We start from the raw sequence: 15,959 nt of genomic DNA, 5'->3' as shown, positions 1-15,959 counted from the left end.
CGAGAGCATTCCATTGGCTCCTGCGGCCGCTCCCCTGGTATGCGAGCGCTCATTGGTCGGTTGGAAATTATAACCTTTTCGTGGCGCGGGAAAGCGGGCACCGCCGTGTCTGGGGTGCCGGAGCAGTTCGCCGTAAAGTTTCGAAATATGGTGCAGCAGGGACACACGCAAAGCATCTTTGCCGGTACCGCTTTGGATGGCTTTTAGTGCCCGTCGATACCGACTCTGCAAAACTCGAATCCTCTTGGATACTTCTGCAAGTAAATTCAGTGATAGATAAGTGGAAGGCGCAGGTCTGCTTCGCTTGCTAGCTTGGCGCGACAACGATTCAAGGAGGATCAATACTGTGTTTTTCCACTCGATGGCAGGTAAGTCAGTTCCTATTCCATTCTGCCGCTTAGCGTAGCGTAGCATAGCATATCACCGCACCTGTGGCATATACTCAGCATTTCGGCCGGTAGCATTTTTAGTTTTCACGTTTTCTGATCCCTGTTCTGGTCTTTCTTGCTCAGGTATCAACTAGGTACTGCTCAACTCATATCTGCTTCAGAAAAGCATCGGCATGGACGCAATAGAATGGATATGCCACTCTGAGTCGTTGGAACATCATCTTTTGGCTTAGCAGCTGCACAGGTTCCTTTGTGACGGGTCAGCCTTGACATGTGGCACTATACAAGCAGCAAAGGGATATGGACATGTTTCCTGTCATGCTGGATTTGTGAATGTATGTGCCTGTGCAGTGAATTTACTGATCTACTGTGAAGTCTTCCACTTGAGACATCAGCTAACAGTGAATGTGAAGTTGCTTCGGCATATTACTCGAACTTCAGAAACAATGTTCATGTCAAGTTCGTGTTTGGCGCAGATACAGAAGACTGCATATGTGTGATTTGGAAATACCAATCCCGAAAAATAAAGCACCTTGTGCAACAGAAAGAGCCAACGCTTCCGCGTTTTATTTATTTCACTGGATGCGAACGAAAATCCAGAACCGCCAAAGCGGGGAGAGAACAGAGGGGAAAGGGAAAGAGAACCCCTCGGCAGCGTCGCTTTACGTCACGCGTCACCCATGGAGACAAAATAAAAAACAGCAAAATAGATAAAGCAAAAAACTACTCTACCGAGGCCCAACGATTGGCCCGACGTCTGAGGTCACGTGAGTTGTTCCCGACAATAGAAATATACTACACGTTCATTCCATTCGCCGAGAGGTCAGAGTGATCTAGGGACTTTAGAACTACAGCCGAAAAGAGTCTCCCCTCTCCTGCAGCGCGGCGAAGGGGCAACTCGCCTGGAAGGAAGAAGGCTTGCGCCGCTGTTGTGGCCAGGGGGTCGGACTCGGCAAGAAAAGTGTGCCCCCGCGGGCGCTGACATTTTGGGAGGCATGAACAGGGTTGCCTTTGGCTGCGTGCTTCACCGCTAAGTTTGACTTTCTCGTATCTTGTTTCAAAACTCGTTCAAATGTCACAAATCTGTGACTGTTTTGGTGAAATGTGCAAAATTGAGAAATAAAGTGTTGGTAAAAGTCAATAAAATCAGTTCCTGAGTGCTGTCAAAGTGCGATCTCAACGTTCTCTGGCTCAATCGAGCACCAGCAGGGAACTGGCATGTAGTTTCGCTTTCGCATCGCTTTGTACTTGTCAGACGCGGACGCTGCAGTTACACAGCTTGAAAGATGCCCAGCTGTTGTGTGAAATGTAAAATGAGGCAGAGTAAATCCTGCGGGGTGTCATTTCACAAGTAAGTGTCCACTGGGTCCATGCACAAGTATTTTCTGTGGCGTGCCCAGTCGCCTATAAACGTTGTTCACTCTAAGGCAAACAAATATTGTCGAAACTTACGGCACGATCTTGAGATACATATTATCGCAGTTTTCCGCGGGATCCTCACCTGCTTTCCCGATGGCTGGAAGCACTTGACATGCAATCGCTCGTTCCTACACGCGGTCAGAGAGTATGCTCTAGGCACTTCCACACTTCTAGCTTCATCGCTGGTCATCAGACAGCAAAACTGAAGGCAAACGCGGTCCCTATGACAGTGAGGCCAGAAACTGCTGAGGTATCCGGTTATTCTTTATTACTTTTAAAATGATACAAAAGGAGATAATAATGGAAGAACTTTTTTAGAGCCAAGTAACAGCCAGCCAGCCAGATGAAAGAGATGAAAGTGGTGCTGACACAGTTTCCCTGGTAAGTACATAGTAGTTTGTGCAGCCACCCCTCTGTATGACTGCCTTCACTCCATGTTTTCCAGGAAATGCTTGAAGCCAGTGCTGAGCAAGCAGAGCCCGCCGTCCCTTCTCCAGCTGTTCCACTGCCTGTAAGGACATGAATTCTTGCTTACGTGCTTTTACAACTAGACCTGTAGGACGGCTTGGCCTATAGATTGTGCGATTCCTTCCCTTTTTAATGGCCTTAATTTTCTATCCAGGAGATGCCCGAGGCAAGTGCTGCGGAAGCAGAGACTACCAGCCCCCCTCAACCTGTTTCACTGCTTGTAAGAATGGCTTGGTCAATAAGTCGTACATCTGCTTCCATGTAGGATTTTTTTCATTCTTTTCTAAGGAAGGGCCTGAAAGCAGTATTCCACGGGCCCAGACCCCCAGCCCGAGTCCGGCTATCCTACTGCCTGTGAGCACATGAGCTTTCTTAATAATAATAATGATGATGATGCCTCACTAGTGCTCAAGAATGTAATACCTATTTGTGGGCCTAAGGCTCCAATAACTATTCTCAAAGCGTGAATTCTATGCAGTGTGACGTCATGTAACCCGAGCTGTAGAAATAAATGCAAACATTTTTTAGGCTAACCTGTTTGACCATGAGGACCATCCCTACTGTAAGCTGCCACAAAAGCGGAAAGCAGTGAGTATATGTCTGTATGTCATTTCTTATTCCTGCTGCTTTCTGCTGTCAGGTTCTTCTGCTGCTGAAAAACATGAAAACACAGACAAATTGCTTTTGTGACTATAGCCCACTGCGAAACAATGCATTCCAATTCCTGTGAGCAGCGACAGTTCCTACTACCATTTCAGGAGTGTCAGCAGGAAAGCCCAGATCCCAAAACACAACGACTTGAGGACATTTCTCTAGATGTTTTGTCCCCTGACCCCACAGCAGGGCAGCAACAACCGGAAACATGCAATGAAACCACGCCTACACGACAACCGGTAATTTTAAAATGCAAAATATTGGGGAATGCTGTTGTAGCAGTGCAGCACCTTCATCCACATCGCTGGTCTGGTCATCCACATCGCTACTGGTGCGAGGCACCATCTCACGAGCACAATCATTAAACCATCAGTTGGGCTCTCGCCACTAACCGAACAGGTTGTCGTTATTTAGAACTCCCAACATTGGTGACCCGGACGTCGAACGTAAGGATCGAACATCACACACGGGCCGCCACACTGTCCTTAACCAACAGGCAACTTTGCAGGTGTCTGTGAGCAACACAGATACTGAGGGCAGCCCGATCACACCCAAGGGTCACAAGGAGCACACCTATCACAGCAAAACAACGCCAAGAACAGGAATGAGACAACTTCGAGAGAAGAACCAGTACCTGCGTGGTGTCCGTCGACGGCTGCAACTGACCCTGAAAAGGAGAGAAAAGAAAATTAAAAATCTAAAAAGCCTCATTGCTGAACTGAAGGAAAATAACTTGTTAGCAGAGGAGGCTCAAACAAAGCTGGAGTCCTTTGGGGAACTGCCACAAGAGATACTTAAGGAATGGGCAACGAACGTGAGAAAGAAAAAGCCAGGCCGTAGATATTCCCCAGAAACTAGGAGATTTGCAATGACACTCCACTTTTATTCACCTCGTGCCTACAAATATGTCTCAAAACTATTCCCAATGCCAGCTGTAGACACACTCCGCGAATGGTCAAAGGTTATTGGTGCTTGGCCTGGCTTCACGCAGGAAGTCTTAGACCACCTGAAGAAAAAGCATGAAACAACTAAGAGGAGAGAGAAGCTGTGCTCAATCATGCTTGATGGAATGAGCATACGCAAAAAATGTGAAGTAGACACGGCCACTGGACGGCTAATTGGTTACGTTGATTTTGGGGAGGACCACACACCTCATGACACGGATGACGCGCCCCTAGCAGGTGACTCTTTGGTATTTATGGCTGTGGGCGTCGCATCACCATGGAAAATACCCTTCGGCTATTTTCTAAATAAGGGGCTATCTGGGGAAGTACTGAAGACACTACTGACAGAAGCCATCATGGTGCTAACAAATTGTGGACTCGAAGTCGTGGCAGTCGTCTGTGACGGGCTATCGTCTAATGTTATGATGGGGCGACTGCTGGGGTGCCATATCCATGCCAACAACACAGAGGACTTTCGGACATTTTTCTCCCATCCTGCTGATGCTGACAAGAGCATACACCTAATTTTTGATGCTGCACACAGTCTTAAACTGCTCAGGAACCTGTTTGGGGATCACAAGGTGTTACAGAGCAGCCACTATGGAGTAAGCAAATAGGATGACAATACTACCAACTGTCCCTTGTGAATAATGTGGGAACAAGGATGGACGAGTTTTTTTCTGGTCCCTCCACGTTCCAGCATTATGCATAAGTTGAGCTCACTTTTCTGCATTTGAATGCAGTACACATAGCTTCCATTTCAGTTTCTCTCTTGCCTGCCAACAAATTTAAGTATACTTTCACCCTCCTTAGACAATCAGGTGGGCCTTTATTGAAAGGCTGCAGCAACTCCAAGAGAAGGAGGGCCTCAGAGCAGCAAACAAGCTCACCAGATCCCATATTGAGTTTGGCCGCCAGATCATGAAGGTCCGCCTTGCAGCGCAGACTCTAAGTTCATCCGTGAGCAAAGCCCTGACCCACGCACGGCTCCTGGGATTGACCGAATTTGAAGGAAGTGACGCAACCGCTTCGTTCATTGCCGACGTAGATGAGTAGGCCTTTCATTTTCATGACTGTGGCCACTAAAGCTAAAGCATGAACATCTTTTACAGAGCATTTGATTTGCTTAATTCGCACAGTCCCATTGGCAAAGGATTTAAGGCACCACTTCGCAATGGAACAATTTCCCAGCAAGGAAAAAGGATGCTTACATTGTCGTCAAGAATGATGACACTGCGACTTCCATCCGGGGAGCTAGCTGCTTAGCATGGGAGACGCATGTCAGTCATCAGCGTGGCCTTTACGCTAAAAAGTGTTGCACAGCTGGCAGAAGCGCTGTTCCAGGCGGGCGCATGCAGGTAACATGTAGAGGTCTAGAATCAGAAAACAGTATGTTTGAACAAATTATATTACTCCCTTGCACTCCCCTAGTTACATCACTACGTACCGCCTCAGCCAGGACCACTTGGAACTGTTCTTCAGCTGCATCAGGCAAAGAGGAGGATGGAATAACAACCCATCAGCTTCCCAATTCCGTCATGCCTACAGGAAGCTTCTCATACACGCTGAAGTTCAGGCCCCAAGCTCTGCGAATGTCGCGCCTACAGTGGAAGGCATAGAGACACTCGGTCACCAGGGCAAGCCGCGAAGGGAGGAAAGTGCAGGTGAGGAGACTCCCACTGCAGAAGTTCCTGCAGAGGACAACATCTGTGCCCTTCTACAGTGTGCTGACCATGACTACGGGGAATCATCCAGACTCAGCAGGTTCAGCGAGGACATTGTTGCCTATATTGGAGGATATGTTGTTAGAATTGTCTCCTCAAAACTCACCTGTAATGGTTGTTTGGACACACTCCTAGATGACGAGACATCAAGTGTTCTCATCATGCTCAGGGACAATGGAGGGCTGGTTAAACCATCCTCCTTTGTTACACGTCTGCTGTGTTGCGCTGAGCAGACCTTTCGTCTCGAGAAATTGAGGTCTGTGAAGCTTGTAGTGCGGGTGATCGTTTTGAAATCGTTTAATCACTTCATCCTAACACACGATGACAAGCTACCACTGTGCCAGCACTATGCAGAGGAGCCTGATCACATAATTTCACTGGCGAAAGTGATCCTGCAAAAGTATGCTGGCATCAGATTAAGAGAACATAGTCGAAGAATTACAGAAGCAAGTCGTGGTGCCCAAGTGAGGCAGATGCTCACGAAACAAATCTTGTTCCGCAATCAGTAGATGCCCTAAATCGTCGTCGTCTTCGCTCGCCCCAAGTGGACCTGCGACCCAAAATTTATTTTTTCTTCTTACATATACCTGTGTGCCTTGATGAAAACACTAACAGTTTACGACGCTTTCCTACATTGTTGCATTGTTATAACGCGCAAACGACGGAACAAGGTAGGTATGATACACAGGCAGTAACATGTATCACGAATTTCGCTTGTTGTCCCTCTTAATGACCAACAACCACGGCAAATAAAGGCCTTTCGAGGAAACGCACAGTTCGGAAACACACCTTTCTTTGTTCGAACACTTAAACGGTCATATATCCACATTACATGCTATTCGCTAGGCCTCACTGTGTGCAACAAGACACACGTTATCCTTTTACGCCACGATACAAGCTATTAATCCAAAAGAAGCCGTTCAACGCAATTGCCCAAAGGTACGACGACAAACGTCTGCATCATGCATGCAAACAACAACTGATAGGTGTATGCTTACATATTTCCTGCTCGGCGAGCAATGCGGAGGCCATGGGAGCAGACGAACGCCACGCCCGAGGCGTTCTCACTTACGTTGCCATAGAGATCCGCATTGTTGCCCTCAAAAACGAGTACTCCGCTAACATTTAGCGTGCAAAAAGAGGTCTGGCAACGCTGTCTATGCCTCCGCTGGCCGCGCGCAGGTGGGCACACCCCGCGGTAGGGAGAAAGCATTGGCCGCGCGCCAAGGCCGTTCTTGTGGCTATGTATAGGGACCGTGCGACACCTAAAGGGGGCGCGCTGCTCCGTCGCGACAGCGCCGCCAGTGGCGGTCTTGGAAGTATCCGACGTGATACCATGTCGCCCGTTCTATGCATTCTCAAGTGGAACCGCAGCTTGCGTGGCGACCGCCGTAATTAGAAGGGCTAATTTTCGAAGTGCAAATAATGTGGAACTTCTCTGGGGCGCGAACGAAGAGAATGGAGACAAACTGCACAGAAGCAACCACCGTATTTATAATGTATCTAACAGTGCGGAAGGAGAACTGCCACTCGCGTCTGGTCAAAACACCTGTAAGTGATACGTCGAGAGGATGGTTATTTGACGCCTCACAAAATCCTGGCTTGCTAGCGAAGGCTATACAATCTCAAAATTCGCGGTCACCCCCCCCCCCCCCGCCGGCGCACTCCGCCACTATGCTCAGCCGCTATGCGGGAAGCGACCTTACAGGATGTGAATTCAATGGGAGACAGTGTTTTTGCCAATTAACAGCAAAACAGAATACAATTTTTAAGACGTCATCGTCTAGTAGAGAAGATGACCATGTGAATAACCCCTGAAGACACGAAAGGCGCTAGCAGAATATAAACCTAGTGCACCCTGGCCAAATGAATTTTAATGCATTGCGCCTATGGGGATTCTGTCGATTTTTGCACAGCGCCCATGTTTAGACTACGATTTTTCGACAAAGACAGTCAAATTTTGGAAATGTCATCGCCTATTTTTGTTCAGTACGTCCTCCAGGCCACATTCCAACCACGGCACGACGTGTGAGTGTTAATCCTGATGCACCCAGGGCCTTCAAAGTTGCGACTCAGACATGGTTCCCCTCCTAGGCGCTCGACGGACTAAGTCCCAGTATTATCGTAATACGCATGCGCTTAGATTGTACGGCCGGTCTAAAGGAGTTCGAAAGGCGAACGGTAATTTTTTCCAGAACTCGAAAGGACTGACAGAATAGACAACTTTATGTTGAGTGAGTAATATACAATTGATACCGTTTTGTATTTTATATCGCTTTTATATGAAACTATACAACTTGATAAAACTGTCCATTTCGAGTGCCGTTTTGGAAGTGATTTTGTCAAACGCGACCTTTCAGGGTGCAACAGGAGAACAAGATACGGGGTTCAAACGCCGTGATCTTACTCTCACATTAACATATTACATAACCAGCTTAGGATATCTCTATTATTATCGTTATATCAAATGATATTAAGCCCTGAACTTGACGGAATTCGCCATTTGGCCATTTCGAGGGCCGTTTTGGAAGCGATTTTGTCAAACGCGACCTCTCAGGGTGCAACAGGGGAACAAGGTACGGGGTTCAAACCCCATGATCTTACTTTCACATATATGTGTTACAAAATCAGCTTAGGACATCTTTAATATTATTTTTATATCAAATGGTATTAAGCCCCGAAGTTGACGAAATTGGCCACATGGCCATTTTGAGTGCCGTTTTGGAAGCGATTTTGTCAAACGCGACCTCTCAGGGTGCAACAGGGGAACAAGATACGCTGTTCAAACCACATGAACTTATTTTCACATATACATGTTACAAAATCCGCATAGGACATCTTTAATATTATTTTTATATCAAATGATATTAAGCCCCGAAGTTGACGAAAGTGGCCACTTGGCCATTTTGAGTGCCGTTTTGGAAGCGATTTTGTCAAACGCGACCTCTCAGGGTGCAACAGGGGAACAAGATACGCTGTTCAAACCACATGAACTTATTTTCACATATACATGTTACAAAATCCGCATAGGACATCTTTAATATTATTTTTATATCAAATGATATTAAGCCCCGAAGTTGACGAAAGTGGCCACTTGGCCATTTTGAGTGCCGTTTTGGAAGCGATTTTGTCAAACGCGACCTCTCAGGGTGCAACAGGGGAACAAGATACGCTGTTCAAACCACATGAACTTATTTTCACATATACATGTTACAAAATCCGCGTAGGACATCTTTAATATTATTTTTATATCAAATGATATTAAGCCCCGAAGTTGACGAAAGTGGCCACTTGGCCATTTTGAGTGCCGTTTTGGAAGCGATTTTGTCAAACGCGACCTCTCAGGGTGCAACAGGGGAACAAGATACGCTGTTCAAACCACATGAACTTATTTTCACATATACATGTTACAAAATCCGCATAGGACATCTTTAATATTATTTTTATATCAAATGATATTAAGCCCCGAAGTTGACGAAAGTGGCCACTTGGCCATTTTGAGTGCCGTTTTGGAAGCGATTTTGTCAAACGCGACCTCTCAGGGTGCAACAGGGGAACAAGATACGCTGTTCAAACCACATGAACTTATTTTCACATATACATGTTACAAAATCCGCGTAGGACATCTTTAATATTATTTTTATATCAAATGATATTAAGCCCCGAAGTTGACGAAAGTGGCCACTTGGCCATTTTGAGTGCCGTTTTGGAAGCGATTTTGTCAAACGCGACCTCTCAGGGTGCAACAGGGGAACAAGATACGCTGTTCAAACCACATGAACTTATTTTCACATATACATGTTACAAAATCCGCGTAGGACATCTTTAATATTATTTTTATATCAAATGATATTAAGCCCCGAAGTTGACGAAAGTGGCCACTTGGCCATTTTGAGTGCCGTTTTGGAAGCGATTTTGTCAAACGCGACCTCTCAGGGTGCAACAGGGGAACAAGATACGCTGTTCAAACCACATGAACTTATTTTCACATATACATGTTACAAAATCCGCGTAGGACATCTTTAATATTATTTTTATATCAAATGATATTAAGCCCCGAAGTTGACGAAAGTGGCCACTTGGCCATTTTGAGTGCCGTTTTGGAAGCGATTTTGTCAAACGCGACCTCTCAGGGTGCAACAGGGGAACAAGATACGCTGTTCAAACCACATGAACTTATTTTCACATATACATGTTACAAAATCCGCGTAGGACATCTTTAATATTATTTTTATATCAAATGATATTAAGCCCCGAAGTTGACGAAAGTGGCCACTTGGCCATTTTGAGTGCCGTTTTGGAAGCGATTTTGTCAAACGCGACCTCTCAGGGTGCAACAGGGGAACAAGATACGCTGTTCAAACCACATGAACTTATTTTCACATATACATGTTACAAAATCCGCATAGGACATCTTTAATATTATTTTTATATCAAATGATATTAAGCCCCGAAGTTGACGAAAGTGGCCACTTGGCCATTTTGAGTGCCGTTTTGGAAGCGATTTTGTCAAACGCGACCTCTCAGGGTGCAACAGGGGAACAAGATACGCTGTTCAAACCACATGAACTTATTTTCACATATACATGTTACAAAATCCGCGTAGGACATCTTTAATATTATTTTTATATCAAATGATATTAAGCCCCGAAGTTGACGAAAGTGGCCACTTGGCCATTTTGAGTGCCGTTTTGGAAGCGATTTTGTCAAACGCGACCTCTCAGGGTGCAACAGGGGAACAAGATACGCTGTTCAAACCACATGAACTTATTTTCACATATACATGTTACAAAATCCGCATAGGACATCTTTAATATTATTTTTATATCAAATGATATTAAGCCCCGAAGTTGACGAAAGTGGCCACTTGGCCATTTTGAGTGCCGTTTTGGAAGCGATTTTGTCAAACGCGACCTCTCAGGGTGCAACAGGGGAACAAGATACGCTGTTCAAACCACATGAACTTATTTTCACATATACATGTTACAAAATCCGCGTAGGACATCTTTAATATTATTTTTATATCAAATGATATTAAGCCCCGAAGTTGACGAAAGTGGCCACTTGGCCATTTTGAGTGCCGTTTTGGAAGCGATTTTGTCAAACGCGACCTCTCAGGGTGCAACAGGGGAACAAGATACGCTGTTCAAACCACATGAACTTATTTTCACATATACATGTTACAAAATCCGCGTAGGACATCTTTAATATTATTTTTATATCAAATGATATTAAGCCCCGAAGTTGACGAAAGTGGCCACTTGGCCATTTTGAGTGCCGTTTTGGAAGCGATTTTGTCAAACGCGACCTCTCAGGGTGCAACAGGGGAACAAGATACGCTGTTCAAACCACATGAACTTATTTTCACATATACATGTTACAAAATCCGCATAGGACATCTTTAATATTATTTTTATATCAAATGATATTAAGCCCCGAAGTTGACGAAAGTGGCCACTTGGCCATTTTGAGTGCCGTTTTGGAAGCGATTTTGTCAAACGCGACCTCTCAGGGTGCAACAGGGGAACAAGATACGCTGTTCAAACCACATGAACTTATTTTCACATATACATGTTACAAAATCCGCATAGGACATCTTTAATATTATTTTTATATCAAATGATATTAAGCCCCGAAGTTGACGAAAGTGGCCACTTGGCCATTTTGAGTGCCGTTTTGGAAGCGATTTTGTCAAACGCGACCTCTCAGGGTGCAACAGGGGAACAAGATACGCTGTTCAAACCACATGAACTTATTTTCACATATACATGTTACAAAATCCGCATAGGACATCTTTAATATTATTTTTATATCAAATGATATTAAGCCCCGAAGTTGACGAAAGTGGCCACTTGGCCATTTTGAGTGCCGTTTTGGAAGCGATTTTGTCAAACGCGACCTCTCAGGGTGCAACAGGGGAACAAGATACGCTGTTCAAACCCCATGAACTTACTTTACTTTCACATATACATGTTACAAAATCAGCATAGGACATCTTTAATATTATTTTTATATCAAATGATATTAAGCCCCGAAGTTGACGAAAGTGGCCATTTTGCCATTTCGAGTGCCGTTTTGGAGGCGATTTTGTCAAACGCGACCTCTCAGGGTGCAGGGTGGTGCACGATTAAAGGGGTTTCGAACGTTTTAAAGCGGTCGATCTGCTGCCGAACGTTGCGGTATCCTCTGTTACAATCCCAGTACCGGCCGTTCATAGTATATTCTTGGCACCATGATACAAGTCATTTGAGTCATTGTAAAGGGCCCTGCTGCCGCCTTTTCCAAATTTTGCGGTGGTTTCCGATGCAATCACAGGAGAGGGGCATAACATAAGCCATCACATCTTTATATGTGTGTAAAATGTCTGCCACCGTGATTAAAGGGGTTTTTGTTCTTTTTAAAGGACTCTGCTGTAGCCATTTATGGAGTTTGTGGCCGCGTCCGTTATAATTCCAGTAGAATGGCAATAGCATAAACCGCTGCGAATACGTATATGACTTTGGAACTATGACACAAGGGGTGTCGACCTTTTTAAAGGGCTCTGCTCCCGTATTTTCTGTATTTTGCGGTAGCCTCTGTTACAGTCGCAGTAGAAGAGCATATCACCAGCCATTGATGATATGTCATTGGCAGCATGATACAAGAGGTCACGCTCGTTTTGAAGGGATATGCTGCAACCTTTTCCAATATTTGCGGTCGCCTGTGTTATGATCTCGGTAGAATGGCATATATAAGTTGTTGATAATAAGTCTTTGGCAGCATGACACAAGGGGTCTTGCTCGTTTAAGAGAGTCAGCTGCCACGTTTTCCGAATTTGACGATCGTCTGTGTTATAACTCCAGCAGAATAGCATTGCACAAGCCACTAATAACTTTCTTTCTTTCGCTCCATGATACAGGGAGTGGTGGGTGGTCTACACCGATTCGCGGGCTGCTCTGCAATGTGTGGCAACCATGGTGCTCCGTGGGTCTCTAGCCTCCATCGTAGTAGACATTCTCCACCAAGTTCAGCGTCTACATGATGAAGGTCATCATATATCCCTGCCGTGGATTCCAGGTCACTGCGGTCTAAGAGGCAACGACGAGGCTGACAGAGTAGCAGCGGCTGCGCACGAGTCCCCGACAGCCGTGCCCATTGTGCTGTCGAGAGGTGACAGAAGGGCCCTACTATCTGCATGGTTTCAACCCTTGGCTCTGTAGCAATGGCGCCGGGACATCACGGCTCAATCTCTCATGCATTCGGTAGACCCAAATTCGTCGTTTTCTTTCCCTGCCCGTCTATTACGCCATTTTATCTCCCTCCTGCGTAGACTCCGGCACAATGCGGCCACCCCGCAATTCAAGTGCATGATCAGATGCTGTGACACGGACCTCTGTTCCACCTGCGGTGTCGTGGCGACCGCCCAGCCCGTTCTTATGGAATGCTCACTCTACTGCCCGCAAAGGCGGATATTGTGTGATGAGCTTTCCCGTATCAGCAAGAGGCCGCTCACATTAGCTGCACTTATTGGCCCCTATGAAGATCCTGTGCTACATCGTCGGGTTCTTCACCTGTTCATGGACTTCCTGTCGCTCACTGGATTGCTCCACTCACTGGACTGCTTAGTTCTTTTTTGTGTTTTCATCCTTCCTTCATCATCTTCACATAATGGTCCACGTGCAATGGGGTAGGGTACCGCACACCGCAGTGAAACACCCCATCTCATCGTCATCATTTATTGTTGTTGTTCCTTTACAAATCAATCAATCAATCAATCACAGCAATGCGTGCGATTGAAAACATGAAGGTAGTACAGACTTATGGGCTTGTTGGGAGGACATTCTAAGAGAGAAATAGCAGTGAGGGATCCCAGACGAATCAAGGATGAAGACAGAATGACGATAGACAATGAACCACGGCAGTTGTTCATCGTCTATCCTCATTCCGTCTTCGTCCTGGATTCGTCTGAGATCCCTCACTGCTATTTCCCTCCTAGAATTAAAAACATAACACATAAATTTGATGTTTCCCGGGTCCCAGCAGTCACCCTCTCCCCCACCCCCTACCCAAGCCACATCAAGATATGTTCTCCAGCATATGCCACAAACCACGACACCTAACTTACGAGAAAAAAAAGGCACGTAAATAATTCGTTACAGTAATCCGTCCCGTAGTTCGTACAGTAGAGCCGTTACAGTAATCTATACCTTTTCGGTATCGGAGTGCGGATCGCGATACTTTTTCTTTAAAATCGGTATCGAAAAAGTATTTCCGTTACAAGTTCACCCACCATCCATGATTAACACAAACTTGAATATAACTAGCAGGGATAAAGTTGTATATGTGGAGATGCGTAATTAACTTCCCGGTATAGAACAACGAATTTTTCAGATTGACTTTTCTGTAGGAACTAAAGAAAAAGTCAGCGCAAGGCTATGCTTGAGTAAAATCAACAAGGTTGTAGAGTTATATGAAGATGCGAAGGTGCCATTTAGCAGCCGCCTTCAGGGGGCCTTCAGGGGACCGCCTTCTACCGTCACGTGACACGGATTAGTAGGCGAAGTGGGACTGTCTGCAGCATACATTAGGACAAATGGGACCCCCTGCAGTTCAAGGTCAGTGAACCTGCTAAGGGACGGCGAGATAATCCGCTAAGAAGTATTAGGCGAAATGGGAATAGGCGAAATGGGAAGACACGGCTCCAGCAGGGAACCATCCTTGTTTCCGAATGGAAGTTGGATGGTTTCAGAATGGCAGTTCAAACAGCACTAGACCCAGCATGGAAACAGCCTTGCCCAGCCCAGCTCCAGCCTGGGATTGCTTTTCCAGGCTGGTTCCACAGTGGATCTAGGCGTTTTTTTTTTTGTTTTTTTTTACTATGGTAGGACGCAGTCTGCAGCTAGCATAACCCGCAGATCTTCATCAGTGAAAAATACCAGCATTTCTCTTCTTGGTGTGCAATCTTCGTGCCTGAGGAAGTCTTGGTTTGTGATGGATTTCTGCAGCCCATTTGGGATATTCCCAATTGTCACATTTCTCATGGTATGAATGTTCCGGTTATAGAATAGAGCACGACGCTTAGACGCGTATCCATATCCAGAAACAAGCTTTGATTTTATGTCCACTCGCACGTCTTCGTCGTATCCCTCGAAGTGAATGTCTACGGCCGAAAGAGCAGTGTTATAAACATCACGGGGTCTCTTGTTTGTTCTCCGGATTTCAGTCCATACTTCACACTTATACCGTCTCGAGAGGACTTCAGCAGCTGACTGCTTTGAGGATGTTAGATCGCACGAGTGGGCGGTGGTTGGATTATCCGGGTCGGTTGCGAAGATGCCATTTCGCAGTGTCAGATGAGCTACAGCCGACCGCTCACCGTCTTTCCGCAGCTTTGCACTGTGAGGGTGGGGTGATGATGAGAAATGGAGTGATGATGAGAATGGTGAAGGGATGAAGGTGAATAAGGCTGGAGTCCATGTGGCTACATAATGATAACTGGTTTATTGACGAACGGGCAGGGCAAAGCAGGAGAACACTCTGGCCAGCAGCGGGGGAGAGGGCGAGGCTTGGCACCGGGGCGCCGCCAATGGTAAGCGGGGGGAGAAGGTACTACGCTCACATCCCGCCCTTCTCCGAAGAGACCAAGTCCTCTTGGTGGCACAGTGCAAAGGTTCAAAAATATAGCAAGAAATGCCAGAAAACTGAAAAGAGAAAAAGGTGCCAAAGGAGTCAGCATAGATCAGAATATCGTCGAAATAAGCACGGATGCCATGCTTGCCAGTATGAGGCTGGAGGTCCCGAAAGACAAACTGCATGATACGTTGAAACGTCGACGGGGCATTTTTCAATCCGAATGGCATGCGAGTCCACATAAAAGTGCCATGGTGGGTAATGAAGGCGGTCTTTTCATAGTCCTCTGGGCGAAGGCTCACTTGCCAGTAGGCGCTTTTTAAGTCGAGAGAAGCGAAGAATCCACATCCGGCAATGTCTTGGATGATGTCATCCGCATGAGGCAAAGGTTGAACAACTGATAGTACGTTCGTTCAAAGGCACATAGTTAACACAAAGTCGCTTTTTGTTACCCTTGGTGACGACAACGACGGGGAACGCCCAGGGACCTGTAGCATAACGTATAATGTCTTTAGACAGGAGTTTCTTTGTCTGTTCCTCCAGAAATTTTCTGTCATCCGGAGCGTAGCGGTACGGGCTGCGGCTATAAGGTGTGGTATTAGGCAAAGGTCAATGCGATGCTCAATGCCCGTGTAGTGGCCTATATCATCTTCATGGCGGGAGAATACTTGATGATGACCAGTTAAGATGGACTGAACTTCTGACTGTTGGCTTTGCGACAGATGAGCTCCGATTGCGGCTGGTGGAAGCTC

General features: G+C 46.0%; 1 protein-coding gene and 1 long non-coding RNA gene across 13 annotated transcripts; one reads left to right on the top strand and one right to left on the bottom strand.

Annotated features, from left to right (window-relative positions):
• Window positions 1–2,054: 2,054 nt before the first annotated feature.
• Window positions 2,055–6,654, bottom strand: LOC135396623 (uncharacterized). Of its 12 annotated transcripts, none has more exons than XR_010423473.1 (7): window positions 6,597–6,643; window positions 5,322–6,148; window positions 5,086–5,247; window positions 4,765–4,962; window positions 3,027–3,597; window positions 2,811–2,925; window positions 2,055–2,317 (listed from the first exon to the last, which is right to left on the bottom strand). XR_010423473.1 is itself a non-coding variant. In XM_064627689.1 (7 exons), exons 5-7 carry the CDS (start codon window positions 4,909–4,911, stop codon window positions 2,123–2,125), a joined length of 375 nt encoding a protein of 124 aa, XP_064483759.1. In that variant the 5' UTR covers window positions 4,912–4,962; window positions 5,086–5,247; window positions 5,322–5,475; window positions 5,705–6,148; window positions 6,597–6,643; the 3' UTR covers window positions 2,055–2,122. The 12 variants fall into 12 exon arrangements, 6 of the variants coding, with proteins under 6 accessions (XP_064483759.1, XP_064483760.1, XP_064483761.1 ...); XR_010423474.1 differs by having other exon boundaries at window positions 3,565–3,597; XM_064627689.1 differs by lacking the exon at window positions 2,811–2,925 and having other exon boundaries at window positions 3,565–3,597; window positions 5,322–5,475; window positions 5,705–6,148.
• LOC135396624 (uncharacterized) lies at window positions 4,146–5,129 on the top strand. The gene is made up of 3 exons (XR_010423478.1): window positions 4,146–4,479; window positions 4,688–4,926; window positions 4,989–5,129. It is a non-coding gene; the product is annotated as an uncharacterized LOC135396624 (long non-coding RNA).
• Window positions 6,655–15,959: the final 9,305 nt, after the last annotated feature.

The sequence above is a fragment of the Ornithodoros turicata genome, chromosome 6, assembly GCF_037126465.1.
Source record: "Ornithodoros turicata isolate Travis chromosome 6, ASM3712646v1, whole genome shotgun sequence".
NCBI lineage: Eukaryota > Metazoa > Arthropoda > Arachnida > Ixodida > Argasidae > Ornithodoros > Ornithodoros turicata.
Note: the sequence above shows the minus strand (reverse complement) of the source record. Positions and strands in the feature narration are given on the sequence as shown.

Bases quoted from the DNA above. Each gene is read 5' to 3' on its own strand.
- LOC135396623 (XM_064627691.1), bottom strand. From the start codon at position 4,911: ATGAACGAAGCGGTTGCGTCACTTCCTTCAAATTCGGTCAATCCCAGG. The intron at 3,598-4,764 runs GTGAGCTTGTTT...TCTCCTTTTCAG, and splicing joins CAAACTCAATATGGGATCTG to GGTCAGTTGCAGCCGTCGAC. The intron at 2,318-3,564 runs GTACTGGTTCTT...ATGTCCTTACAG, and splicing joins CGTCGACGGACACCACGCAG to GCAGTGGAACAGCTGGAGAA.